This window comes from Porites lutea, chromosome 6 (genome assembly GCF_958299795.1).
Source record: "Porites lutea chromosome 6, jaPorLute2.1, whole genome shotgun sequence".
In the NCBI taxonomy this organism is placed as follows: Eukaryota; Metazoa; Cnidaria; class Anthozoa; order Scleractinia; family Poritidae; genus Porites; species Porites lutea.
The window spans coordinates 4,200,335-4,227,293 of NC_133206.1; the positions used below are offsets into that span (position 1 = coordinate 4,200,335).

General features: G+C 38.2%; 3 protein-coding genes across 3 annotated transcripts; 1 reads left to right on the forward strand and 2 right to left on the reverse strand.

The window, feature by feature from the left end:
- Positions 1-250: 250 nt before the first annotated feature.
- Positions 251-12,943, reverse strand: LOC140940475 (nucleolar protein 11-like). The gene is given in 21 exon segments (XM_073389450.1): positions 251-1,029; positions 1,565-1,672; positions 1,851-1,940; positions 2,168-2,246; positions 2,433-2,528; positions 3,037-3,116; positions 4,188-4,233; positions 4,889-5,037; positions 6,037-6,156; positions 6,618-6,701; positions 6,789-6,855; positions 7,903-8,140; positions 8,293-8,371; positions 8,566-8,708; positions 9,086-9,143; positions 10,023-10,118; positions 10,843-10,909; positions 11,363-11,520; positions 12,082-12,138; positions 12,297-12,410; positions 12,693-12,943. Coding segments are annotated over 21 exon segments (2,181 nt in total). The 5' UTR covers positions 12,825-12,943; the 3' UTR covers positions 251-909.
- LOC140940473 (phosphatidylinositol-glycan biosynthesis class X protein-like) lies at positions 12,898-17,110 on the forward strand. Its single transcript, XM_073389448.1, has 6 exons — positions 12,898-13,132; positions 14,010-14,160; positions 14,341-14,435; positions 15,177-15,301; positions 15,557-15,666; positions 16,834-17,110. The coding sequence occupies exons 1-6, from the start codon at positions 12,966-12,968 to the stop codon at positions 16,963-16,965; spliced, it is 780 nt and encodes a 259-aa protein (XP_073245549.1). The 5' UTR covers positions 12,898-12,965; the 3' UTR covers positions 16,966-17,110.
- Positions 17,111-17,217: 107 nt separating this feature from the next.
- On the reverse strand, positions 17,218-26,336 carry LOC140940474 (ATP-binding cassette sub-family C member 4-like). Its single transcript, XM_073389449.1, has 6 exons — positions 25,791-26,336; positions 24,136-24,518; positions 22,103-23,454; positions 20,848-21,418; positions 19,484-19,620; positions 17,218-18,548 (listed from the first exon to the last, which is right to left on the reverse strand). The coding sequence occupies exons 1-6, from the start codon at positions 26,319-26,321 to the stop codon at positions 17,641-17,643; spliced, it is 3,882 nt and encodes a 1,293-aa protein (XP_073245550.1). The 5' UTR covers positions 26,322-26,336; the 3' UTR covers positions 17,218-17,640.
- Between the last annotated feature and the right edge of the window lie 623 nt (positions 26,337-26,959).

Genomic DNA, 26,959 nt, shown 5'->3' on the forward strand with positions numbered 1-26,959 from the left:
GCCGTCAAACAAAAGGTCTGGAACGAGGTTGAAAACAGAGAGCGAGACTGGGGAAGGGTGTGTAAGGCTCGCGCACTTCGCGCGCATAAGACTCTTACGCCACGCTTTACCGATTTCTTTACTGATTTTGAGAAAAAAACCGACTGTTTTGCAGTCTAACCCTACCCCGCTAAAAAACCTCGTATTGTTAAAACAATTAAAAAGTTACACAGTAACCATGTCAATGATTCATTTAAACTTTTCTTATTTCTAGGTTTCTTTGAGAAAGGTGTATCTTTTAATACCCCATATCAATGACTGCCTAAACTATGTACAGCAAGGGATCGGTTGAATCACGAGGAACTGACTCGTGTGTTACGTTTTACCAGTCCTGAGCTATGGTAGCAAATGGATCACGCCCTACTTTCAAGTTTATTACACTCAAATAGGACCCATGGGATTCGCTGCTTTCCCATTTCAGTCAGTCTAGCATTTCTAGGGAAAGAATCGCTGATACTAAATTATTAGTTACTTAGGAGACAGTGTACAATACAACATCTCTACTCTCACTTGATGTACTTTAGTGTTCAGACGAGTAAGCGTCATTGTTTCATTGGCTACGCAAAATAGACAAGAACGAAAACATGAGTTGTCCTGTAAAAAGCACTACATTCAACGGATACGGAAAGAAGGCTATCTTCAGTCAGGCTTTAAAAACAACAACTTTCTGCCATAAGTCCACCCAGTAACATTTTCTGAGGTGCAGGTACAGCACAATCTGTAGAGAAGCTATTCTGTTTTTCTTGTTTCCCGTTTCTCTTCATCATAGCCAGCTATGCCTGAAAGCCCACGACCGTCTCCGAAACTTTGGAAATCTTCGAGTAGCCCCGACAAAGCTCATTGACATCCACGACAAGTGAAAAGCAAGCTTTAAAGTTCCAATTCTTCTATGGTGTAAAGTCCAACTTTATCACTCTTGGGCAAAGGTTTTCTTTTCTTGATGTGCTCTAACAAGTTTTCGAGAATACGTAGCTTGCCGTAAGTTTTAATCTACAGAAAAAATAAAAGTATGTGAATACTTAAAGTACTGGTTAAACTAGTCCGAACAAATTTTTGCCAGTGTCAGCATTAAAAAGGCTTTGTTTAGTAAAGTTTTTAAATTGGAAATATTTTGAGTGAAAAATTTGGCCGAGGAGGACCTGAATTCCCTCCGAGATCTGCATAATTTTTTACACTATACGAAAGACAAATCTATAATTACTCTAACTATAATCTTTAATCAGTTTCTTGCCAATAGCATAGGCTAATCGTGGCAATGGGTGATCATAATTAGATAGACAGTAGGTGATGAAAAATGGCTTTTAATTGTGGCCTTTATAATTAAGGGAAAGTAACTAAAACAAGAATTTGCTTTTGGTCTTACCAGTTTGCTGGAAGAAAAATATCAGTAATAAAACTTTTCTAGTGGAACAGAAAGTTAACTTTGAGCCCTCGAGATTGACACTCTCTCTTGTTGAGATGGAGTAGCACAAATGAGGGCGATTGTAACGGAGCGAAAAAGACCAAGACTGATGTGCGCGTATACCTGTTGAGCCACAATCTTGTGACAGCTGACCAGTAATTCGTGGGCTTCAGGGGTTATCACCAGCTGAGTGTAATGAGCGTTTAACAGTAATCCCGCCCAGTCCAATACCTAAAATACATGTACAGCATAATTATTCAGTAAAAGAAGAAGTACGTGTGCAGCAGTGAACGCTAGTAAATTCAAATTATCACGACAATAACTAAGATCTCCAAGATCACCAACTTCTTTAAATTAGGTTTCCGTAGATTTCTGCGGATCAAGATCATAAATGACGTAAAAAGTCTACCTGTGGATATTTTAGCCTCTCGCAGTCCATTTCACCTTGAAAGCTATTAAAACCACCGTCCATAAGATACAGAAGGAACTTCATTAACAACTGCGCGAAAAGAAGAAAAGAAGTTTCCTATTAATAAGTAACCCAATAACCCTCCCAAGTTAACAAACTAATTAAATGACAGTCGGGGTCATTTCGGGGGCTACACAGTACTTTCCTGTGACTGGCACTGTTTTTATTCGGGAACAAAGAGGATTACTTTGAGTCTGTGAACGAAATGCTCAAGGCAAAAAATCGGTGATACAAACTAAAATTGATAAAATACTTACTACAGCGTCTTCAAAGGACAGCTGCTTTAAGCATGGGAGAAGGAAAACGTTGTTTACAGGGTAACTTAATATCGATGATCTTGCAAATAGTTAAGGACTAAAGACCTGAACAGGCAAATAAGAGTCTCCAAATATAAAATAAAATTTCAACTAAAAATTGTATTAAGACAATACATATAGTGCTAAAAGATGAAAGTAGCTTTGAATTAACAACAAAACTGGTTCACTTTATTTCAATTACTGTATACTGCAAATTTCAGGATACAAATACATGGCAGTTGTCTTGCCCAAAGGCATCTTATGAACATCGTCTTCGGTCTGTAGTCCACCCAGGTCGTTTTCCTTCGAAGAGGACTCTATTCTAATAGGAAATGGATTAAAATTTTATCCTGCCAACAGGCAGACTAGGAAAGTTAACAACGGGGTGGGAAAACTATAACACGTGTTTTGGATTCAGTAAGTAGGAACCAGGTCAGGTCCGTGTGTATCTTGCAAGAATCCTGCATGATATTGATTTTTTTAACCGTACTTTCGTATCCATAGATGGATAAATGCATTTCCTAAAAATAAATCCCGTTTACAACGTTTTGGTTATTGTTGTTGTTGTTGTTTTTTATGAACATCCCCCAGAAAATTATCCGTAAAAAATTTTTCGGTACTAGGTATTTACGCTCCCAAAGAAACAATGAAATATCCTTAGCTTTTTAGCGTTCCAAGGAACATGCTAACGAGCATACTCGACTAGATCTGTCTTGTAGCTTTTATCCACTTTTCATACATTGGCTAATTTTATTCTCAATACCTGAAAGTAGCGGTAGCTTGCGAGAGAAGTAGACTCTATAAAGTTTGAGAAAAGAGGAACCACAAACCTCAGCACGTGACGTAAGCAAACAACAACTGAATCCTCAGAAATTCCTTTGATATTCTCGAAGCATTCTTTGAGTAGATCCTACAAAATAAATAATAAAGTAATTACGGTTTCCCAGCATGGACAATTGGCAAGGCATTACATACCAGCCAACCAAAAAAGCCGACACTACAATAACCAGCTGACGACAAGCTTCAGATGCAACAACAAAAGGCAGAATTACCTACGTGAAGAGCACAACAAAAAAGATCAAAAGAGTGATAAGTTCATACGGCATTGACACATGCCTAAAGCTACCAAGACAACCCCGTGAAAGCCTCAAGATCGATTGAAACCGAAAGAAGTCTGCTACCAAGTTTACAACTTGGATAGTGTTGCAGTGGAGGAGACGGAATTGTGGATTGTATCAAAAGATGTATCATTATTTTAGGCACGTTTCTCAGAACACATACACACAAAAGATGGCGGCACCTCCTTAGAAGTATCTAAGTAGACACATTCAGACATAGACAAACCAGAGCACGATGTTGACATATTGGGAAAGAGATCCAGATTGGTTCACCAGGGGAGTTCCACGGGAGGCAATTTATATCAGAGCCAACAGTCCATATCTGATTACAGAGGGGAGATCCAACCTTTCAGCCACCTGGACCAAACTAATCAGGTCACAAATCACGAGACATGCTCTTCTATGAACAAGGCTGTAGCAGGGTCGAAAGCTAAGCATTTTCTCTCTGTTTGTGTAAATGTGTAAATAATCAAGTTTAAAATATGAACGCAATTCACTACACCGCCAGAAAAATAAAACTTGCAGTTACATGTCTTAACTTAGAGGTTAATAGATATAATTATGATGTGGTTCAATTTTATTCTTGGTTAAATTTCTATTTTCTCCTATTCAAACTCAGTTTCATACATTACCAAACCCCAAAACGAAAGAAAATAAAAATTAAACCAAAGATAAAATTGAACCACAACATACACAATTTTAGTGGATAACATAAATTCTGACTAGGATTGCCTTCTTGTATGAATTCTTACGAAGCGTACTCTGTCTAAGATTGTACACGGGTTTGACATTTTCTCAATTCTCATATCAATTCTGTATCAAATGCAAAGGATAAGTCTAAATGATTCTTTTTATTTGCTCACCAGATCATTTTTTTCCACAACACAATTCAGCAGGTCTTTACTGCAACTAAAACAAGATGAAAGCACAGAAATCTTTGACATAATATTTACTTCCCACGATAGGCGACCTATTTCCAGGAAGACATTGGTTGAAATCCCATCGGGGACACCAATTTACTAAGTAAAGGCACAAACCCATTTTTCGGCACCAACCGATTCGGTTTGGTAGATAAAATACATTATATATCATATAGTCTGAGAAAATTCAAGGCTTAGCCTTAAGTTTAATTTTCAACCGGTCGAGAATTCATCCAGAGCCTCGAGAACGTAGCCTTAATATTATTCAACTAAATTCTTCTTCTTTTTTTACTTTACTATGTTTACACCACACCTGCAACATCCGGGAAACAGCTATTTCGAGAAAGGTTGTGGGGAAAAAAGTGCACGCGAGAATCCCGAAAGGTAATATGGGATATGATCAATACACTATTTCTGATACTGTAGCTGTCGAACCTGCTTTTGTTGCTTTCCTTTAACACCCGCAAACTTACAACTATGGCCTCTCGTGCTATTCTTACCCACAATACCTTTCGGGATTGTCGCGTGTACTTTTTGCGACAACCTTTCTCGAAATAGCTGTATAAACAACGCACAACCCACAATAACCTGATTTGCTCTGACGAGGGTCCAGTAAAACAGGTTTTAAGTCTTTCAGCACTAACCTGGCAGGAACACATTTGGTTTTAAGAAGTTCAGACACACACTCCCTAGGCCAAAAGCTCTTTTCACTGATACATCTGGATAGAACAGCTGATAGAAAATGCTGAGATAACACTTCTGTTTTCTTGCCGAACTAACCAGAAGACAAAAGCTTGAAATCAGTAATAGATAAACCAAGCAGTAACGAACGGACACGTAGACCGATAACTGGATGAACTACAAAACCCCAGATGAGTTACGAAATTCATGCTTTTTAAGTATTTTAGACTGAAGGCAACTACCTGTATAGCCAGCATAACAGGCGTTATTTTATCCCCTTTTTCAGGGGAGCGAAGAAAGCGTGCGTCAAATAGAGCGCGAGGAGCGTGCGTGTCTGGCGCTCTTCGCACGCTTCGCGGTTGCCTTCGCTAGCTTAAATAACCCCCCCCCCCCCCCCCCCCAAAAAAAAAAAAAAGAAAAAAATTTAAAAAAAACGCATATTTTTACCAGTAAATCCGTAATATAGCGGAAGCCAAGACATGTAGTCAAGGTCAGAACTCTAGAGTAACTTTTAAGGCTCGTTTTTACTAAAAACCACAATCAACACCGTCATCGTTAACATAAGACAGCAGCGTATTTACCTTTCCGTGAAATGTTGTCCCTGGTTTGCTTTTGTTATCTGCATAGAGAATTTGATCGGAAAAACAATTTCACTATGTCTAGTTTTAAAATCTGCTTTGTCTATTTTTCGTGTGTTTTTATATTTCTTAATAAGGTGAACAAGGGTAGCGTAGCAATGAGCCTAGACGCCTTCCGTCAATGTGGCCTGGGTTCCAATCCCAGAGGCGACGCCATAATGTAAGTTTAATTTGATGCTGGTTCTCTTCTTTAGGGCCCGTTTCTCAAAAGTTACGAAGAAAATGAATTTTGATCTTTCAAGGACCATTGCGATCATGACAAATTATGGCAAATTTCCTGGATTTGAATTGGTAGGGATCACTTCCAATTTCAGAAAGAGAAGAATAAGTTGGTCGTGTTGTGTTCACGTCCTCCACAAAGCATGGCAAAAGGAAATTTCACGTCGTTGTTGGGCAGAATACGTCGAAGAGAGATACCAAAAATTGGATTCACGTGCATGGCTGTATTTTTGTTGTTGTTTAAGGCAAAAAACTCCCTTATTATGATATGTGAGCGTGTTTAATTTTGAAATTTCTTTGTACACACCTTTCTTGGAAAGCTTTACTGTCATGTAATTTTTCATCTCTGAAGAAAACGCTTCTAGCGTTGGTGTCTGAAAATAAAGATTGAAAGAGAGAAAAAGGAATGATTATTTTCTCGTACTATAAAGTCAAAATTTTCGTGATTCAAAACAGATGTAGGAAACGACTTCCATGTCTGTAGGATGGGATACACTTCAGTCTTTTATTCAAATCTTTACCCACTTTCAGACCCAATTCTGTGACTTTTTTGTACCATATTTTAGAAATTTCTCCATATGTAACCACAATGACCAACACTAATACACGTACATATTTCCCTAAAAGATATGACTAATCGGTTTCCAGGAACGGGAGCCAGGCCTCGGTATTATTGTCATTTAATCTCATAATCATCAGGCTCCTGTAGTTCCATGCCCACTTTTTAGCTCATTTGAGGCAGACAGGACCTGTTAGCATTCTTATATACATGTATAATATCAAATCACTTCCCCGACCTCCTCTCTCTTGTTAATAAGAAAGGTCAAAATTGTACCTGTAATGGATCAGTGAGCTTCTTAAGCACTTCTTTCTCCAATTCATCTTCTTTTCTCATTGTCTCTGACCAATTTTGAAGCGCCTGCATAAAAAAGATTTAGTAAACGAGATCATCAGTGACAGTTAACAGATCATCCTTAAAGCTGAGAGGTCAATAATCTGTTCTTACCTCGCCTGGTCTTGCTAACTTTAGTGTTACAAGAAGCTGAGGCTTACAACTCTCATCTTCAAGAAACCTGCAAAGACATGAAACAAAGTTTGAAATAAAACTTATGTAGAGAATGATACCTTAAATCAAATAGGCCACTTTGATAAATGCAATAATATACTCAAATTGCAATTTTAGAGTATTTTTTTGTAGTAACCTATCAGGGTTTTCATTAAGAATTCTAGTAGCAGGAGAAAGGTGTAACGTTACAGGAGAAAGAGGCTCCACATCTGAATATAAATAGTCGTAGGCTACCAAACGCTTGCTGGAGAATTATGCATAGTAAAGGAGAACTCGCCGACGTCCAATGTCTAATGACCACCCTGGCCTATTGAGGGAACCTCTATCGAGTGGTCAACCTCTATTAAGGGGTCACTTACCAAAGTCCCGCAAGTCATTTCTCTTAATTACTTTACAAATAAGCTGTATTAAGCGGTCACGGTCACCTCTTTTGATGTCCCAACAAGTTTTTTGTTTTTGTTTTCACCTTTGTTAAACAGTCTCTTTGACAAGATGTACAGTGTACCATACTAGTGTAACAGATACATTGTGCATGGCATTAAGTGGTCTTTTACTTCCTTTCTTCTGACACAAGAAGAGGCAAAGACACTTTCAGGTTGATTTGTCATGGGATAGATATTTTGCTCTTTGATCATCTTCATTTTCTTGAGTAACTGTTAGGCTTGTTAAACCTTTATTAGTTAGCTCTGTTTTTTACTTCTCTTTTTTCCTTATTGTTGTTGTATTGTAATTGAATAAGTGTGAATAAATGAACTTGAACTTGAACTTGAACTTATTAAACAGTCAGTAAGCTATTCCCCAAGTACGACCGTTTAATACTAGCCTGAGTATCAGGCCTTCCTAAGGGGCTAGGGGAGAGGAGATTTTAGATGGGGGAGGGGGGAGGGGGAGAAGAGAGAGAAGAGGGGGAGAGAGTTTCTCTCCTTCAGCTCTCTCCCTTTCTCGCTTCCATCTTTCGCCTTTTCCCCTAGAAATGTCTGATACTCAGGCTAGTTTAATACAGGTTTGACTGTGCAATATATATTGATCTGTACATTAAATTTACTGTACTCACTTTGCAGTGGAATCTAACTGTCCAAGAGCTGAAGCTAATGAGCATGCATCTAAAGAGAATTGACAAACAGCCACACAGTGATGAAAGCCAACGCAGATGAATCCAGGAATATAATGTACACAGCATGCCCCATCAGACCGAACTGGTCGTGGAATGGAATGCTGTTTAGTTGTTATTTTGTCCAGAGTTTGCCAAGACTGCAAAGTTCCATACTTGATGTTCCAAACCATTATTAGGTCTAAGATAAATAAAATTTAAAGTAAATGTACATGTATGTTATCACAGATAATTCCAACTATAAGAAGAGAATGGGAAAACATGAACTACATTGTACATGTATTTATACTTCACATTAATTTAAACATTCAAGAATACGTAAGGTAATTTTACCTTTTAGGTTGCCATCAGTGACACTGCTTCCACAGAGACAAACATGGTCATTATCAATAGATGACAAGGTAACTGCACCCTGTGTAAAAAGTTACAGAGATCAACGATGCCTAAGCAATACAAAATTTTTAAGATATTAGTTTCATAGAAGGAAAGAAATATTTTGGTTGGTAATAGCTAAGCAATACTCCTTTCTTTTGACTACATGTAACCACAGAAAACAAAGCCTAATTAAAACAAAAACAAGTGGCAGACACCAAAGAAAAAATTTACCCTCTCTTTATGTGAGCCAGTATGTAGAGGATGTAATCTGTGAAGTATTCTGCAGCTAAGTGAAGGCTTCTTTGTGTCTAACTGCATTTTCTGTGGATGTAGTACTGTTTCTATTTCTGTGACACAGAGTGAACCATCAGACCCTGTTTATAAGAAAAAACAAAAAATTACATTGAATTATAGCGTCAGAAAGACAACCCCAGGAGATGTCTCATTTAGCTAATAAAAATTTTCAGAAATTTCAGTTGATAGATAAATGGGACGCTGTGGACCAGGCAAGAATTTTACAGAAAAAGTGGTGAACAGTCTCCAAAAGTGTACAGCACTTAGTGCCTAAAATAAACCATAATTTGCACTGAATGACTGTATTTATTCTAGCAAATGAATAAACTGAAACTGCAACTGTTTAAACTTACCATCTCTGGCAAGGGTGATAAGACCTTGAATTTATCATTAATTTTACGTCTCCTTAATCATATTAATAGAAATAGTAATTATAATAATTAATTATTGAACTCACAGTAAGATGTGATATGATGTCCTTCATCACAGGTGCAACAGGCCAGAAGTTGGGTTTCCTGTTATCAATAATTAAAAACGCATTCACTGTATTTCACTCAGGGAAATAAAAAATTGGGTTTAGATACATGTATTATTAGCCCAACAAGTTGCAAATGGGCATGATTGGCAATGTTTTCACCAAAACAACCATATTACATGAGGCTAGATCCCAGACAACACATACATGTAACCTTTGCAGCATAAACATTGCAGACAGGTTCACTTCATTTGAGTTCAAAGGTGAGATATACTAGTCGAGATCTTGTGCAACTTGTTTTGTACTGGTGTAACTACATTGCAAGCATAGCTGCAAAAATTATTGAATGGTGCAACAGGGCCCTGAAATTGTAAATAAAAAATTTTAATCATTTTATCACCCACTCTCATCCCCTGAGGGGTTTTTCAGAGATAATAATTTACAACACTGGTTAGGGCCTGCAGTTTATTGTCCTAATCCCAGACGACTAGAAAGTCTAACCATCTGCACATGTCATAGTCTGCTCCACAGACATTCTTTGTGTCGTCACGCAATGTTCCTACTTCTTCCATTCTAAGCAGCCGATTGTGGGGAGGAGTGTTGTGTGACAACACAAAAAACGGGTGTGAAGCACACTACACATTCATTCCAAAGGCAGCACTTTCTAAGTGTTGTTTTGGCCAAAGTTTGAAATAGCAGCCTCCCGCTCGGCAGACTGGTGCTTATCCAGTTGAGCTAACCGGGTCATCTTAAGACTGCTAGCAGTTAAAACTGCAATTGCTCCATGCTCTAGCCTAACAAAATACTTTGAACAGCACTTTTTTATCTACGAGTTAATAAATAAAAATGATTACGTTGAACATAACTACATGCTAATAATGTACACAAGTTGTAAACAAGATACCAACTGCGTATTTACCTCTACTGGAGATATTAATTCAAACTCTGCTTGCTTGTTCTCTGGTTGACATGATGTGCTATGATTAGTTATCTTTATAATGTACTTGTCCTTATCCTAAAACAATAAAAACAAACATTATATGTCATTTGGAAAAACTGATGTATGATTATTCAGAGCTCAAAGGCAACATAATTTATAGAATAGATGTGGGTGGTAAGTGGGGTGCAGAATTAATCTGAAATAATGAATTTAATACTATTAAATCACCGTACATGTATTCACATACTATCAGTAACAGTTACTAGAATTATTCATTTTTTTAAGTGATAAGTCAGGGAGTGATGGGTGATCGCATCTCTCAAACTGTAACTTGAAATAAGTTAAAAGTTTGGTACAATGTAACTCAAAAAATAATTTTGAAAGCAAAAACCAGTACATGTTGACAATTCACAACTAGAAGCAGTAGAATTATTAATGAAAAGTCAAGTGGTAGCAATGTTGATTATCAGCATGATAACAACAAAACAATAAGAAAAAAGTGTAGGTCAAAGAAGAGGATTCTGAATTCAAACCAAGTGGTACCAAAATGTTCAAATACTTGGGCCCTCTACAATTTCAGATAGGAGCCATGTAGCCTTTATTGGTCAATTATTATTCCCTGTATAAGTCCAGTCAGGTATATATAAAAAAGAGCACAACAAAAAATAAAGGTTAAAGTGGGAATATATCAATAGTATCATTAAAAAACCCACCCAACACATGAGGATACATAAGCTAGTATCCATCATGTACAAAATCAATGAATGAACAAACAAAATTTATACTGTTTGATACCCACATGTACTATTGACCCAGAATATGGCTGATTCTGATAACTGAACACACAGCTCCAGAGAATTCTAAAACTGAAAGAAATAGAAATCTCTCCTTTAATAAAACCATCACAATTTATTAGGTATAGGCAACTCCATTTAAACACTTGTAACCAAATTTTTCATGGCCTAATGGTGGATGCACAGTGTAATAGCAAGGTTCCACTGTGTGAATGTATAACAACCTGAGAATTTTAGAAAGCAGATGAGTTGTGAGAGAACAGCTCCCCTTTACATACATGTAGGGTAGTAATTAAGTAACAAACACTTGAAAACCTTATGCAGTGAATTTGAAGTTCTTGCATGCAAATACATCTTAGCACTGCACAACAAATCACATTACAAATCTTTTATTACAGGCTTACTGATACACACATTTATTTCCACAGAAGTTTTATTTTTATTATGGAACATAAAACCCATAAAGTCAGTTAAATATATTATGTCTCCAGTGTATTAAAACAAAAAATATTAATTTGAGCTTACTCTTGTGTAGATTTCATGGTTCTGAGTCTTTTCACTCTTTTTCTTTCACTGGCACTAACAATCTCTGCTAAAAACTTTGAAGAACCATCTTCAAACATGATAAGTGGATCATGTTGCAAGCTATTCCACACAAGCAGAGTGAATATTTCTTTCTCTGTCTACAATTAAAAAAATAAAAAGTAAATAAGTTGATTGAATAATTACTTTCTAAAGAATCTTTTTAACAAATAATAATTATTATTGATTTTGGATTGTTGAATACAGACATCTCTCCTCTTTCTTCACCAATATAGGGACGTTTCGCAGGACCTCACAAGAAATTCCCATTCCACATAGAATGTGTTCAAACACAAAGTGTTAAATGCTGTACTTTGCCTGGACCTGCCACCCCCCCCCCCCCGCCCCCTTCTGCTCAGCTGTCTGAACACTGATACCTGCATAATGTTCAAGCCATTGTTTACATAAGACAAAACGTCACAAAAAGGTGAAAAAGGTCAAATTTAAACACGATGAATCAACTACAGGGCTGTACCAAACAGTCATTATTCAGGGAATATATTTTTCTATAGAAAAAGCATTTGAGTTTGGTTACAGCTTGTTTGCAGAAGGACTCAAAACTTTACCATAATAGACCAGGAGAACTATAAACTCTGACAAATTTACATTTGGAACCTTATGACTACCAGATCAATTACATACACATAACAAAAAGTACTTACTTGGAATCTTTGGCATTTCTTAAAATCAGAATCAGATTCTTTCCACATAAAAAGTTCCTAAAAAAAAGTACTCCTCAAGTCAACTCTGTGGACTGTGATCCACATACGCTAAATTCTTTAATGGAAACTTCTCAAAACTCACGTACCTTATTTAAATCAGGTAAATGAAAAATAATAATCAATGACGCCCTGATGCGCAAATACGTTCTGCTTACCGTTTTGTTTACAGCGACTAAGAAATTTGCATCGATTGGATTGTGAACAGCTGCACAAGTTACTTCCTCCCGTTGCTCCACAGACCAGCTATTGATAAGTTTCTGGTGCTGAAGCTGTGAAAGAAAATCAGTGTACAATAACGGCTTGAGAACCTACAAGAATCAGTGCCACCAAGAGAGTTCATAAGAGCATTATACAGTAGAACCTCGATAACTCGAACTCGGATAACTCGAATTCCCCGCTAACTCGAACTAAATTTCCTTTTCCTCAATCAAAATTGCACTGAAATTTATCCCAATAACTCGAATTCCTTGCTAACTCGAACTGTTTTTCGTTTCCCTCCCGGGGTAACTTCTACTGTACCTTCCGACCTAAAATGCTTACTCATTACTCACATTATAAACAAGGACTCCTCTGTCTCTAAAAGTTAGAACTACATGATCATCGTCAACATGTCTGGCGATTCCAATTAATGAACCGGTCTGTAAAACTTTACATAGTTCGAAAGGCTCTCGCAGGTCCGCCATTTTGCCATGTGGTTTGCGAGCCCGCAGAGTTGGTCAGAGAATTCCTTGTGGTAAGTTATGCGTCGCGCACTAGCGCGCGCCTCAAGGGAATCTCAGGGAATCTCCTTTCTTTCCTTGCAGCCTGAAATTATGTTTTGCTAAATGTCTCTAAAATTCGATTGTAGTCGCGTTAGAAAAACAAATTTGATAGTTATCTTCTGTACCTTAATTTTAGTATGTTTTAAATTTTGTCTTTCCTATGAAGAACGGAAAGGCTCATATGGAAACGTGGTTGTACAGAGAGGTCGAAACAAGCCAGGATTCCATAGGTGGTAAATTTGTGCTTACTGATTTATACTTTATCTGCTCAAACTGTGAACTATGCATGCCTCCTACTGTCTTTGCTGCTTACATACTCGAAGTGATCTTTCCAAGAAAGGTTCTCATCTAAAACAACACCTAAATAGCTAAATTTAGCTACTCTTTCTAAAGTCATAACTGTTATACAAGAATTTGGTGATTTGGCAAGATTCTTAATAATAGGTTCAATTGGCCCCCAGCTATCATCAACTATCATTGACTATCGTATGCTTTGAATATGTTTAAGTATCTCATGATAGTTGTTAAAAATGTTTCCCTTACGGCTGCGATAAGATGTTTAATTTAGTTTGTCAGTCAGCTGTTTCATGTTTTTCCCCAATGGGCTTGGCATGACCTTTTGCACACAAAATGGCAGAAAAGAAAGATGGAGCAGTGTTGTTAAGTGCAGAGGGAATATTAAGCAAGTCAGGTAATGAGACACGTCAAATTGCTAAAAAAGACAGGAATACAGAAATGTGGAGCTAAAAACAAATTAAATAAATATCAAAAATAATCATTATCCTCCCCAGAAATTCAACAAAGTTGACGAGAAAAACAGCTCTCCTATATTTTCTACAAGAAAGCCATGATCAAGCTGAGTTTAGGCTATTTGACCAACGTGACCCTAAGTGGATATTATGACATCTGTTAACATTTTCCTAGATGTGAAGCTTGGGGACGGGGATTAGAGCTCCCAAGAGCAAACAAGGAATTTCTGGTTCTGACTGTCGTGAACTCTTCTACTCTATTTCTTGATCCAATTAATAGCAATTCATAGTAAATGATAGTTGAAACTATCATTGGCTTTCCTGAACTATATATCATGATGTTTGTTCCCTGCATTAGAGACCTTACTACCTATGTGGAGTGGACAGTTTCAGGCAGCGGTCATTCTGATCTTCAGGATTGCCAGCTATTGTTAGTGGAATACTTTCCAAGTGGTGTGTATGTGGATCCAGATCAGATCAAGAATGAAGAGGAGTTTGGTGGTCCTGAGGTCAGAACTAGCTCAGAAAATTTCTAAAAATTAATGAAAATTACTATTAAAAATCATTTATCAGTTATTAATAATCTAACTTTTTTTAATTTGTAAGCCTGTATTTTGATTTTCTACTGGTGTTAAGGTCATAGTGAGGTTGCTTGTTATATAGTAACAATCATAATAAATTTTTTTCAGGTTTTAATCACAGAGGCTATAAATACTGAGGTGATGGCACATCATTCCTCTCCACACAAGGTCTTTTTATTTCCTAAAGCAATGGTGAACTCAAGGTAGGTCATGAGTTGACTTATTGGCTACTGATTGCCGTATGTCCTTGAGTCATAATCTCCAGTTTCTTTATAAATGTTTGAATTAGAGGGTGGGTGAGTTGGGGTGGCAGTGAAATCTTGCACTCTCAGATTGTTTTATCCTTATAAATCTTGGTAAAACCCAATATCCCTATCTTTGTTATAAATAAAAAAAGAGTCAATTATCCCATAGCAAATGAAAAAAATATTGTGATGCAAAATTACCTAGGTTAAAAAATTGTACATAGTGATAAAGTAAATTTAACTAAGAACAAAAATTACCTGCAACATATGTATTTTCCTTAGTTAATCTTAGCAAGTCGAATGTATCTTATTTTTTAGAAATAATTTCTACAACCGTTATATATTTTCTTTAATAACTCAAACGTTTTTTATTTTTAGAATTACAATTATTGTAAAGCGCCATTGAGCTCACAGAAAGGGCGCTATATAAATTCTTGTATTATTATTATTATTATTATTATTATTATTATTATTAAAAAATCTAGAATAGTAAATGTAAAGAAGCTCCTCACAGTGAAAGACACAAGCAGGATCCCTCAGAGGGAGGGGCTGGGGGACCAGGTTCCCCCCCCCCCCCATTTTAAAAAATAATAAAACAATGAAGTAATAGACAAAAAAAGTATTTTTGCTGGAATAAGAATATCCAGAAATATACAGAGGACATCAATAGTTATCATTGCTTTCATTTTTTGTGCACAGACTGGGATCCATTTATGTGAATATTAGCATACCAATTCATCTGAGGTACCACAAAGCTGCTAAAAAAGAAAAATTTGTCCCTGTTTCACTGTCCCCACCAACAATTCTTGGGAAATGTAATCATGGTAAGTGTATTATTATAAAAATGAATCTAAAAAGTTGCTTTCTATGCAGTGAAGAACGTATGACGGTACAATGTGTGCCTGAAGAAATGGCACTCTGAGAACAGCCTGGACTCGGAATTTTTATATTTTGGATATTGGGCTTAAAGGGTAAACACAAATCTGGGTTGGAACTTAACCTTTCAACTTTGAAGAAATCTCACTACTTTCATTATAATTCCAGTGATTCCAGTGATAATTTTATTTTCTGTACTACAGGAATGGACAATTTTGCAACACGGTGTGCAAGTGAAATGATCAAGGCTCCTTGTAGTGCAAGAAAGTCATCCAGATACTGTGACTGGATCACACTTTCTCAAGTTAATGAGGTATTTTTTTTTATTATGATGAGCATTATTTCAATAAATATTATCATATTTAAAGCGAGATGCATGGGTGTGTATGCATGAGGATGTGGATTATTATTTTCATAAGCCCATTCTTCCCCATTCAGTGACTAATCTGCTTATACATGTACATGTTAGCCCTGGTTCCTGTAATTTAAACGGACTATGGAGGCGACTCAAAACACTTTCCCTGATTTCCAATTCAAACATTGCTTTCACACTGGTAGTAAACACTTTTTCTCTTGGCATTATATATAGTAAAAGAATGCAGCAATGCTTAACATACCCTTTAAGCCCCAATATCCAAATACAAATTCTCTGCACTAGTGTCCATAAATTGCCTTATAGAATCAGTTGAGAGAACTTGATAAAAGATCAAAGCATTTCTCCTTTGTTCATCATTTTCTTAATTCTCCCAACCTTTTCTCTTGATGATGTATTGATATTATTTGGAGAAACCTGATTTTGGTCACTCTTAGGACTGAAAGGGTTAAGGTGACCATCCCCTTCCACTTTGAACGCAAGATACGTGAAATAAATTAAAAGTGGGAAGTCAAACGTGCCCACAAGTGAGATATGGATGGAAGGTTCCAAAAAAAGGTTTTTTTCAAGATCGGCGTTTCCACCACAACACCGTGACACCATTGCCGTTTTGACATTTCAAACTCTTTTGCACTTTATAAATTTTTGAAGAAATTTAGAGGGGAGTTCAGACTACCATGTATTATTAAGTCTAACAACAGACCTTGGTGATTAAGGAAGAAACTGTTAGGGCAGAAGGTTCAGAAAATTTCCCTTTAACTTTTCCGCAACACTTTATCATACCTACACCATTTTTATCCATGACCGACGACATTTATCCTCAACACTCCAAATTTGATCTATCCCTTTGAAAAAAAAGTTCAACTGTTATGTCATAATCTTATAAAATTCAATACTGCTGTTGTGTCACGACCAATCAGAAGCACTGACGCGTTATCAGTGTGGATTTTCTTTGCTCGTTTCTCAGACGTCATTTCGCGGGGAAACCAGGGGTGGCGTCTCGAAATGTCGGCTGTTTTTCCCAGGCTAATGTTTTTCTGGCGATACTGATTTCTTAGAACATTATGTTGATATTGTTATTAAGGATTTTTGTCGTATGTTATGTAGGAGAATCTCCTTGTTTTTCAAGTGCCTGTTGGACAAACTGAACATACCTTGCTCATCACCATTCTGACTGTTTTCTCAGCCATAGCTGGAAGCGGTCTGCTAGTTTGGAACTCTTTGCTGAGCTCATGTTGAACCTGTTTCTTGCAGGGAGGTTATGCGTTGACCTTCTTGTAAGTCTAGTAACTCTCTCGTACAGAGGAAATGTACAGGACTGCAAGATTTTTTTATTATTATTGAAATGATGGTGTCCATTTTGTGATATTTTGAATGTGTATAAAGAGATGGAATGAACTTTAAAGTCGATGATTTTGTAATAAATAACGCTTTTTCCAATAGTACAGATTGATAAATCACATTACGTAATTAAGTAACAATGTGTATTTCAACTATGGGCCGATGAAAACTGTTTTTCTAAAAAGAAAGAAACGGTACTTTTGGGTGTTGATTTTTTCCCCTTCGGAGAAACACGCGTCCAGGTTTCCTTTCACCCTTGCGTTATTAGCAAACGGCCTCGACAATCAATCCAGGACAAAATCGAAGCTCTTGATCATATCATACGCGCGTCTAAGTTCTATCTGAAAGCCGGAGCCATTTCAGGTAAAAATTTCGGAGTTTCTTATTTGTGCCAAATATCTGGCTATAAAACAGCTACATATTAGAAAACTCGCTGTATATTGTTTTACAATGTTGGCTGCGATCATACTAAAAAAATTAACCGAGTTATCTCCCGTTCCCGTGGTTTCTTAATCCAATACTTTCCGCATTACCAACATTCGCACTGATGATACCTAATGGTAAAAATGCAAATCACACTCCTAGCTTTTCAACCATTTCTCGCAGGACACTTCCTTTTGTGTTCAATAACCTATCGAACCTGTCAAATTCCTTAACTTGTCCGTCCTTTAATACCAGTATCCTGTCACAGTCTCTTATCGTGTTTAAACGATGAGCTATAGTGATGATTGTGGAGTCCTTCAGCTTCTCATGAACCACCTTCCAGATGGTTTGTTCTGTGTCTGGATCAACGTGTGCAGTTGGCTCATCCAAGATAATGATCTTGTTCTGCTGTAGCAACAATCGAGCCAAACAGATCAGTTGGCGTTCTCCTACACTGACATTGCCCCCGTACTCCAATAACTCATGATTCAGCTGCCCCTCTAGGCTTTCCACTAAATCTTTCAGCTGTACATCTTCCAGAGCGCACCACAATTCTGCGTCTTGAAACTGCTCCATAAGATCAAGGTTTTTTCTGAGTGATCCACTAAAAAGAACAGGACTTTGGCCTAGAATTGATATTGAGCGTCGTGTTTCGCAGAGGTTTATGTCCTTTATTCGAACTTCATCGACCGTTATCCCTCCATCGGCTTCGGGCATGCGCATTAGAGAAGCGACAAATGAAGATTTTCCTGCGCCCGTTCGACCAGCGATACCAATCTTTTCTCCTCCTTTGATTGTGAGGTTGATTTTCCTCAGTACTTGAGGACCCCCCGGATAATACGTCAGTGATACGTCATGGAATGTGATATTTCCTTCACTTGGCCAATTTTGCTGGGGAAGTCGTTTCACTTTGTATCCAGGCTCTGACTCCAGTTTGGTATACGTGATAACTCGTTCAACTGATGTCATTAAATTCTCGACTTCTGAGGCTTTCCTGACGGCGTATTGTGTGACAACTGAAGTTTGAATAACGTAAACAAGGGCTAGACCAGCAAACGCTAATTGGAAAAGAAAAAGAATATTTAACGCGTTTATCAGTTTTTGTTACAGGTGACGTTATTAATTTTGCATCCTACCGCTTTTGGTAAAAAAAAACCGTCCTAAATACTGCTACTATTAATAGTTGTTTTTTAATAGTTGTTAGGCCAAGCAAAAAAAAAAAGCGGCAACTGTTTCTCGTCCGGCTTTCTTCAAAGAAGAGAGCAGGCGGGATCTTTTTTGTTATTTCTGACTTTTATTAACTTCTAAATTTAATGCTTTCTTTACAAATTATTATTGCCTTCTCCCAGGGATAAGATGGAGTTCTTCGGACAAATATTAATGAACAAAACATCAGATATTGCTGAAGCACAAATTTGGTTTATAGGGTACATGTTTTAAACAGCAACGTGATGTGTCGTACCTTATATCTCGTTAGGTAGGTTGCATTAAAAACGTCAATAGGACGCAGTGTTTAATGAATGATTGGCTTTATCATTTAGCCTGCACACCGCCGCTATTAGTTTTTGTGCGTTCCAACTTTTCCAATAACAAATAATAAAAAAGGAAGGCGGAACCGAAAAATGAAGAAGTGGGCAGGAAGAGAAACATTTGTTTTGTTTTTGTTTACTTGGCCTTGTGATTGTTGAAAATGGTTCAATTTGGATAAAAATAATTTCGATTTTGTTTCCGTTTTGTAAAATTCAGCTTTATAATGAGCCAAAAGAGAAAAGTTTGGGTTGTTTTTTCGGTATTCAAGGGGTAGCGGAGCAAGGCTCAAATTGATTTTATGTGGACCGTACAAGGCCCAATTAAACCAATTTCAACGCTATTCCAAAGGTGGTTCGAAAAATCGAGATTCCTCTGTATATAAGAACGCGAAAAAGTGTATTTAACTTAAAGTTCTCTTTCACAATGTTGAAACAATGTTATGACTGGATATTGGTTCACGTACCAGCATCTTGAGAAACCAAAGCGGCAGCTACTGCCACTGTGCCAATTAATATAGCAGAGAGAAGATCCATATGAACACCAAGCCACCGAGCACTCGCCTTCACCATAATATATACCTGACTGTATACATCTTGATACCTGAGGAAGTAAAACAAAAGAAATTTTATTATATTCCCAAAGCAATTCTTGTTTTCTTCATGAGAATGCAAGATGATTTCTAATTTGCCCGTTTCTAGCCGACGGTAGGGAAGTTATTTCGCAAAATGACTCCCTCATCAGAGGTTGGTTGGCCTGTGGTTTTTATTTATACTTAAAGTCTAATAACAATCAACTTTATTTTAAAATGGGGGTAAACACATAACAGCAGAAGCTGATAAACCACTGACCCTCCAACTAAACTAACTAACCTAAAAATTACAGATACATATTTACAATAGTGCTTAAAAATTGTAATATAAATATAAGAATCATTAAAATAAGCTATCACATAACAGCAGAAGCTGATAAGCCATTGGCCTTCAACTAAATTAACTAACCTAACAATACAAAGATATATTTACAATAAGGCTTCAAAATTATCAATATCAATATAAGAATCTCTAAAATAAGCTATCAAAGCATTCTTAAAAGATGAAAGACTGTTTTTCCTTTTAATATCATCAGGAAGAAGAATTAAATGAAGAATTAAATGAAGGATGATCATAGTGGTTATATACGCAACTTTTGCAGTTGCGAAAAGAAAGCCTGAAAAAAATTTTCAGGCTTGTACGGGAGAGATCATTGATATACATGTGCGATTCGCCTTGCAATGCCTTGAAAAGTAGAACACACTTATTTATCTTAACGTCATCATAAAACGGTTAAAAGCTTCTTAACTTGTTTCTGATCTTCTTTCATTCAATTCCTTTTTTTTCTGTTTTGAAGATCATGCATTTTTCAGTCGCTAGGTAGTGAATGATGCTCAATTTTCCTAGTTAGCGAACCAGTCAGATTGCTTAAAACAGCCAATATCACTGAGTGTGTGTATGCCATAGTAACTTGAAGAATCATCTGCTGAGAGTTTCTTGTCTGTCAAAAAAGGATTTTGGTTCAATTTAACGTGTCTCATTATAAACTCGAAAAACGCAACCTAACCTTCAAACCATTTGAGTAATCGCGCTTGAGAGTAGAAAGAAGAGATATTTTCTGGGATAGCCGTGACTCTCCGAAGACGGACACCGTTGGGTCCGTCTCAGAGTGATGTCACAAACCCTGGGAGTAAAGAGCGGCATAGATCAACTCTATAGGTGTCCGTTTTCCCGAGGTGTTTGTCTGTAATCACTATATCATACAAAAATGAAAAAATAAAAAAAGATTTCAACACACCCATGAAACCGATCCACAAAGTCATCTTGTCTTTTCCTTGTCCGAATCGTGTCCAGTCCATTCAGGGTCTCTGAAACGTGAGAGAAAACCGGACTGCGACAAATGGATTCCAGTCTTTTCAGTTCCCTAGATGTCTTCAAGTAGTAGCTGGTAATGTAGACAGCTAGGAAAGTGACGGGTACGAAAACCAGTAGAAGCCAAGGATTCGTTGCAGCTGGCACAAGAATTGCTGTCGACACCATCAAAGCATACTGAATGGAGAGCAGAAACGTTTTAGGCAGTAATTCGTCCAAACAACCTATATCTCTAGAGAAACGATTCATGATTCTCCCCACGGGATTGGAGTCAAAGAAGAGCACTGGGGCTTGTAGAACAGCCACAACGATTTGGTCGTGAAGACGTTCCGAGCATCTCAGTGAAGCCAGGTGGAATACCTGCGCTCGGATGATGGCAAATATGAAGGCTGCGGTGACCAGACAACCGTAAATGCTTATATTCGTCTTGTTACGCTGATCGTCTGGACTTTTCTGTGTCAAAATAGACAGCCATACATCAGGAGAAACTAGCAATGCTGTGAAAAGAGTGAGACAAAAACAGTTTAAAACAACTGCAACGGCGACGGCAACGTCAAGTTAGAAAAGCAAAAGGGTTTGATAAGTAAAACAACAATTATCTCGGCGCTACGTAAGAGTTTGTGTGATTTCAGTGGATGGACTTTTCACTTTATAACTGACTTTCATATTCATCAGTTAACCTGACGCCTGATTTTCCGTTTTCCCATCATCATTTCTCTTCCATGATTTCGAATGATTCCGCGTTGGGAAAATTCTTTTTAATTTCCTTCTTCTTCCTTATTATTATTATTGTCATTGTTATTACTACTATTACTATCAGTATTTTATTATTATCATTATCATTATTGTTATTATGGTTACTGTTATTGTTATTGATATTTTTTAAGAGGATCGGGGCGGATGAAACGCAGTTTACAAGCTGCGTTTGAAAGACTCGGTTATGCAAACTGGATATTCTTAGGGGGCGTCAGCGGATAATGTTAGGGGTGATAATGTACGCATGCGTACAGTACTCTGTCGAAAGCGTATAGGGCAACATAGTAGCGCAGGGTCTCTCCAGGAGACCGTAGTTTCCAGTAGGGTTGTATTTAACTCATCATTATATTGATGAAAATATATGACGCCTCGGGGCTTTTCCGATGACACAATCCGTTCTCTAAACGTGTAAAACTATCGCTTACCTTGAGAGATGAGAAAAAGTAAGAATAATGAAATTATCGCCAGTGAATTCAACCCACTTCTGAAGTAATTCCAGTAAAGCTTGGATGACACTACTCCGGTCATGCGATCTTCTTCCGATATCTGTAGACCCTTTGCCTCGTTTTTGACCTGAGGTGGGAAAGGTTTGTCCGATGCACCATCGTCCTCATTATTTGATTCATCAAGGTGGTGATCTGACTTGCCACTGCTTACTTTTATGGTATAGAGTGGATCGATAGTTTCATTCAGAATTCCTCTTTCTTTCAGCTCATTAAAGCTTCCTTCACCCAAAACACGGCCTTTATACAACACAATGATATTATCAGCCTCTTCCATAAGCTGCTCTTGGTGGGAAGCAATCACACGGGTTTTTTGACCCAGCAGGTCTTTGAAGCATTTTTCAAAAATATCTTGACCAACCTTGACATCTACAGCGCTTAAGGGGTCATCGAACAAGTAAAGGTCCACATCAGCATAGACTGCGCGTGCCAAGCTTACTCGGGCCCGCTGACCGCCACTCAACAATTCACCTTGTTCTCCAACCATCGTTTCATCACAATCGGGAAACTGATGAATGTCTTCTCTCAGCGCACAAGCTTCAATGACTCTTTTGTACTTGGATTCATTGTATGGTTCGCCAAACAAAACGTTTTCTCTAATTGTTCCCGAGAATACCCAAGCTATCTGAGGTGCGTAAACAAGAGCCCCTCTGCAGATTACGTTCCCCTGTTTGTCTGGTACCTCGCCAGCGATTGCTGAGAGAAGGGTAGACTTTCCGCTACCTACTGGCCCGGTAATGACTGTTAAGCTCCCTGAAGCTGCCTTAAATTCGATATCTTGTAGAATAAATTCGTCTTTTCGCCTTGACTGTTCATAACTTAATCTTAACACAGTCAAAGTATCCATCGTGTCACGGGTTTTATGTTCATCAATGCCATCTTCTTCGTTTTCTCTCATTTCTTCCTTATGCTGCCATAAAGAACTCTTCAACATCGCTGCGGACCCCTCCATGTTTCTTGTGGGATCCGCGAACTGAAGAGCTGGAGCGGTGCCCGTGGGTGGGTCTTGTAACAGAAGAAAATATTCTATTCTGTTAAGTGAAACATACGCGTCATATGTGTCTTGCAAACCACTGGCCAGTAAAATTGAACAGGTGACTCTTGATACATAGATGAAAGAGATAAGCATGAAAACATTAACTGGTGTCAGATGTTTCCCAGTTAATACCATTGCGATAACAGACACAAGTGCAGCCATTGGCACTGAAGCCATGTCCAAGGCAGCAAGGCTTGTCAAAATGATGCTCTTCTTTCGGATAATACTTATTTCACGGCTGAAAATAAAATATTGATTTTTAGAAGATGCGCTTCATTCTTAGCCTGAGAAAACTGCTGACACTTCGCGATGCCACTAGTTGTTTTCACGCGAAATAACGTCTCTGAAATGAGCGCATAAATTCTCCACTGATGACTTGTCGCTATCCTGGAGCCAGTTTAATAAAACTTTTACAAGTGTGGCTATTGTTTTAGAGTATGAGAACAATAGCCACACTGGGAAATTACACTTGTAATAGTTTTATGAAATTGACCCCAGATCTGGATAGTGTTTCTGATTGGTCGCTCCGTGTGGGAAATTTTGCTTCAACCAATCAGACACTACCCAGATCTGACTAGTTACACGTCATCAGTATGGAATTTCTGCGCTCGTTCCTCAGACCAGGGAAAACCAGTGGTGGCATCGTGCACGAAATGTCTGCTGTCAGTTCTCAGGCTACTTCATTCTTTATGTTATATACATAGATTTTGCGTAACATAGAAAGGTCTAAGGAGGAACTCATTGTTTCTTAAGGGCGTTGTCTTTTAATACAAAAGCCACGTACTTTTGTTTAGCAGATGACCATGCATATTTGTACATGATTTATGAAAAGACAAGGTAAGTTTCCTCAAGAACATTACGTGGTCTGAATTGGGAAAACAAAACTTGTAAGCTAAAAGGTTTATGGTGTTTTTCCTACCTTCGTGTACTTTTAATGCTATCTCGGTATTCCTTCTCCCATGCATTTGCTTTAATGGCGCGAATCCCAGAAACAACCTGGTTCATCCACGAGAGCCGCTGGTCAGAAACCCCGGCTGTGCGCAGGCGCAACTTAGAGCCAGCAGCGGACAGCAGAGCGTAATATGGAGAAAGACAAGCCAGGAAAATAACGCCCATTAATGACTGCCAGCCGATGAAGTACACCAGCCAGAATGTGACTACGGCGACCTCGAAAAATGTAAAAACTATTGAGAATAGTAACTTGAAAGCCTCCTCTTCTAATCGTTGCACATCGTTTGATATGAGATCGATCACGTGCCCAGTTGAAAACTTTAGCAAGGCACTCTTCGTGAGAACGAGTGTCTGAAAAAGAAATAAACTACCAGACGTTAGATGATTGTTATAAGAGGTCGAAAAGATTAGCAATTAAACACTGACGCGTGACAGGAGCCCTGCGCGTGAAACATTTGCCTTAAAATTCCAATGAAAAAGAATAGAAGTCTGCCGAACAGAGAGGCCGAATGTTCACAACTCAGCCGGGTCAACGCTTGGGGTTTTAAAGTGCCTGAGGAGAAAGTGCTGCCTTTGTTATTTATCTGCAAACGGTTCGCGTTACCAGTCTTCTCTTAAGCCTGGGGCGGCACTTAAGGTAGTTTTGGGTACAAGTGTCGCTGAGGACTTCAAACAATGACCCTTTTAGCACAAAAATCGTCTTTCGCTACCCTGTTTAAGACAAGAGAGCTCATCAAATGACCCTGGCTCATTTTGCATAGAGAATTACGTTTAAAAAACTGCGATCATAGAATTAGTTTTTTGTTATTGGTGCCACAAATATAGACCGCTCATCGCCAACCCAATTCCCGCTCTTTTAAGGGCTTCGGGTCCAGAAACGACACCCTTTTTAAAACACTAACTCTCTTTAGCGGCACGTACCTGCCAAGGCCAAATAAGATAGGGCTCTCCCCCAGACGCTAAAAACCTTCACACTCTTCTTTGATAGCAGGGGACGGAGGGATGTTACTAAACAAGGAACAGGGAGCGGGGAACGAGCACGGGAAACGGCAAAAATGAAGGATGGGAAAAAAAACCTAACTGCAACCTCAGCCCTATCACTAATTTCATTTCCAGTTCTCTACTTTGTTGCCATTTTTTCATTTTCCTGTTCCCCGTGCTCGTTCCCGTCTCCCAGTTCTCCGTTTTAGTAACATGTATGCGGGGATGGAATCCCTGGTGGGTGCAGTTGTCGATGTCAAATTCAGATTCATATTAGGGGGTATTCCGGCATAACTTGCTACTTCATTGATCGTAAGTAGTCTGGCAAAAAGTCCCCCGAACAAATGTGATTAATAACTCTAAAGAGTCCTTAGGGAAGTGGATAATACGAAATTTTCAGTTTAGACATCTATAGTTATATACGTACATAAAGGATTTTATAGTGTTCACTTTATACGTATCATTCAGGAGGTTATTGAATAAAGTTTGGTTTCTTGCGGCTAAGATCGCTGCTGAAGTATTCACATTAAAGGAGAGGTTTATTCTTGTGGAGGTCCTTGTAGGGAAAAAAAATCCAACCTCGTTCCCAGGGCTTTTTTCCTTAGAAAATGGGAAGGGCGGGAATGACTGTCATATCCTTACCTTGAGGTAAATTAATCCTTTGAGGGCGCTGCTAAATCGAAGTCCCCACACTTCACCTCTGTAGTCAAAGTGGTGCATGGCAAGCGAACCAATCAAAGCATTGATACCCATGCCTAATGCACAACCATACAAAAGATACACCGAGTGTAATTCTGGTGACATCAGAGATACCATAAAAAATCCTAGAAGCAATGGCTGCAGGAGGCGTGACAGAGAATACAAAGCGTAGTTCACGGTTAGAATCAGCACTTCTTTGAAAGGAAGCAGTTTTAGAACGCATTTCCAAAGTTTTGGTCGTTTTTTCTTTCCCTTGCACTTGGCTTTTTCCTTGTTCCATTCTTTCTGAAGGTGTTCGATTAGAAAAGAGGACGTGTTTTCTTCCGAAAGAGGCAAAAAGTCACTTTGCTCTATTGGTCGTTCATTGCCTGTCTTGAGCACATTGTTCATCCAATGAAAGAACATGAATGATAGACAGCTGATTTTCTCTGTGTGGTCTTCATCAGGAACCTTCTTGTATCCGTCTCTTGTCATGTTTCAACACTGACTGACCTTAAAAAACACAACAAACAAAACATCAACAACAACAACAAAAAAAACAAATAATAAGCCCGACAACCCGGAGGTCAGAGCTTCCATTGGTTACTGACCAAGCAAAAGGGTTTACTGTGTCCACTAACATCCGCATAACTGTTTTTATTATATAATGTACTGACTATCTGTCATCTCATTGGCTAACAGCCAACAGCTAACTTTGGAAATCAGCCTAACCTACATATTAGTTAGTTATCTGTTAGCAGATGACTTATCTGTAGGTTGCGCGCCCAATGCATGATTTCTAACAGAAATGTCATTACAGTTTCACTACGAGCTCTCGTCCTGATTTTTGCGTTCCATCGTTAGTGGACGGAATGCGTAAACGCAACAGTTTGTACTGTGTCTATAAGTTTAAGAGGACTTGTGCGGGCATAAACTCAAATGATCTAAATTTGAAAAGTTATAAGAAGTGAAACCCCGTTTTTCTTGCCCTTGATTAAGTTATACTGCGCCACACGACGACTTATCAACATCACGAGCGTCCCCAAACTCACTACATCTAATAACGTTCGGCGTAACCCAACTGGTCATGGTCTTATGGGAAACTTAAAAATTTAATACAAAATCAGTCTTAC

Coding starts and splice junctions, on each gene's coding strand:
- LOC140940473 (XM_073389448.1), top strand. CDS start 12,966: ATGTCTCTAAAATTCGATTGTAGTCGCGTTAGAAAAACAAATTTGATA. Junction 13,133..14,009: donor AACAAGCCAGGATTCCATAG/GTGGTAAATTTG, acceptor TCCCTGCATTAG/AGACCTTACTACCTATGTGG. Junction 15,667..16,833: donor CACTTTCTCAAGTTAATGAG/GTATTTTTTTTT, acceptor TATGTTATGTAG/GAGAATCTCCTTGTTTTTCA.
- LOC140940474 (XM_073389449.1), bottom strand. CDS start 26,321: ATGACAAGAGACGGATACAAGAAGGTTCCTGATGAAGACCACACAGAG. Junction 24,519..25,790: donor AAGGATTAATTTACCTCAAG/GTAAGGATATGA, acceptor TTTCTTTTTCAG/ACACTCGTTCTCACGAAGAG. Junction 21,419..22,102: donor ACTTTTTCTCATCTCTCAAG/GTAAGCGATAGT, acceptor CTCTTTTCACAG/CATTGCTAGTTTCTCCTGAT.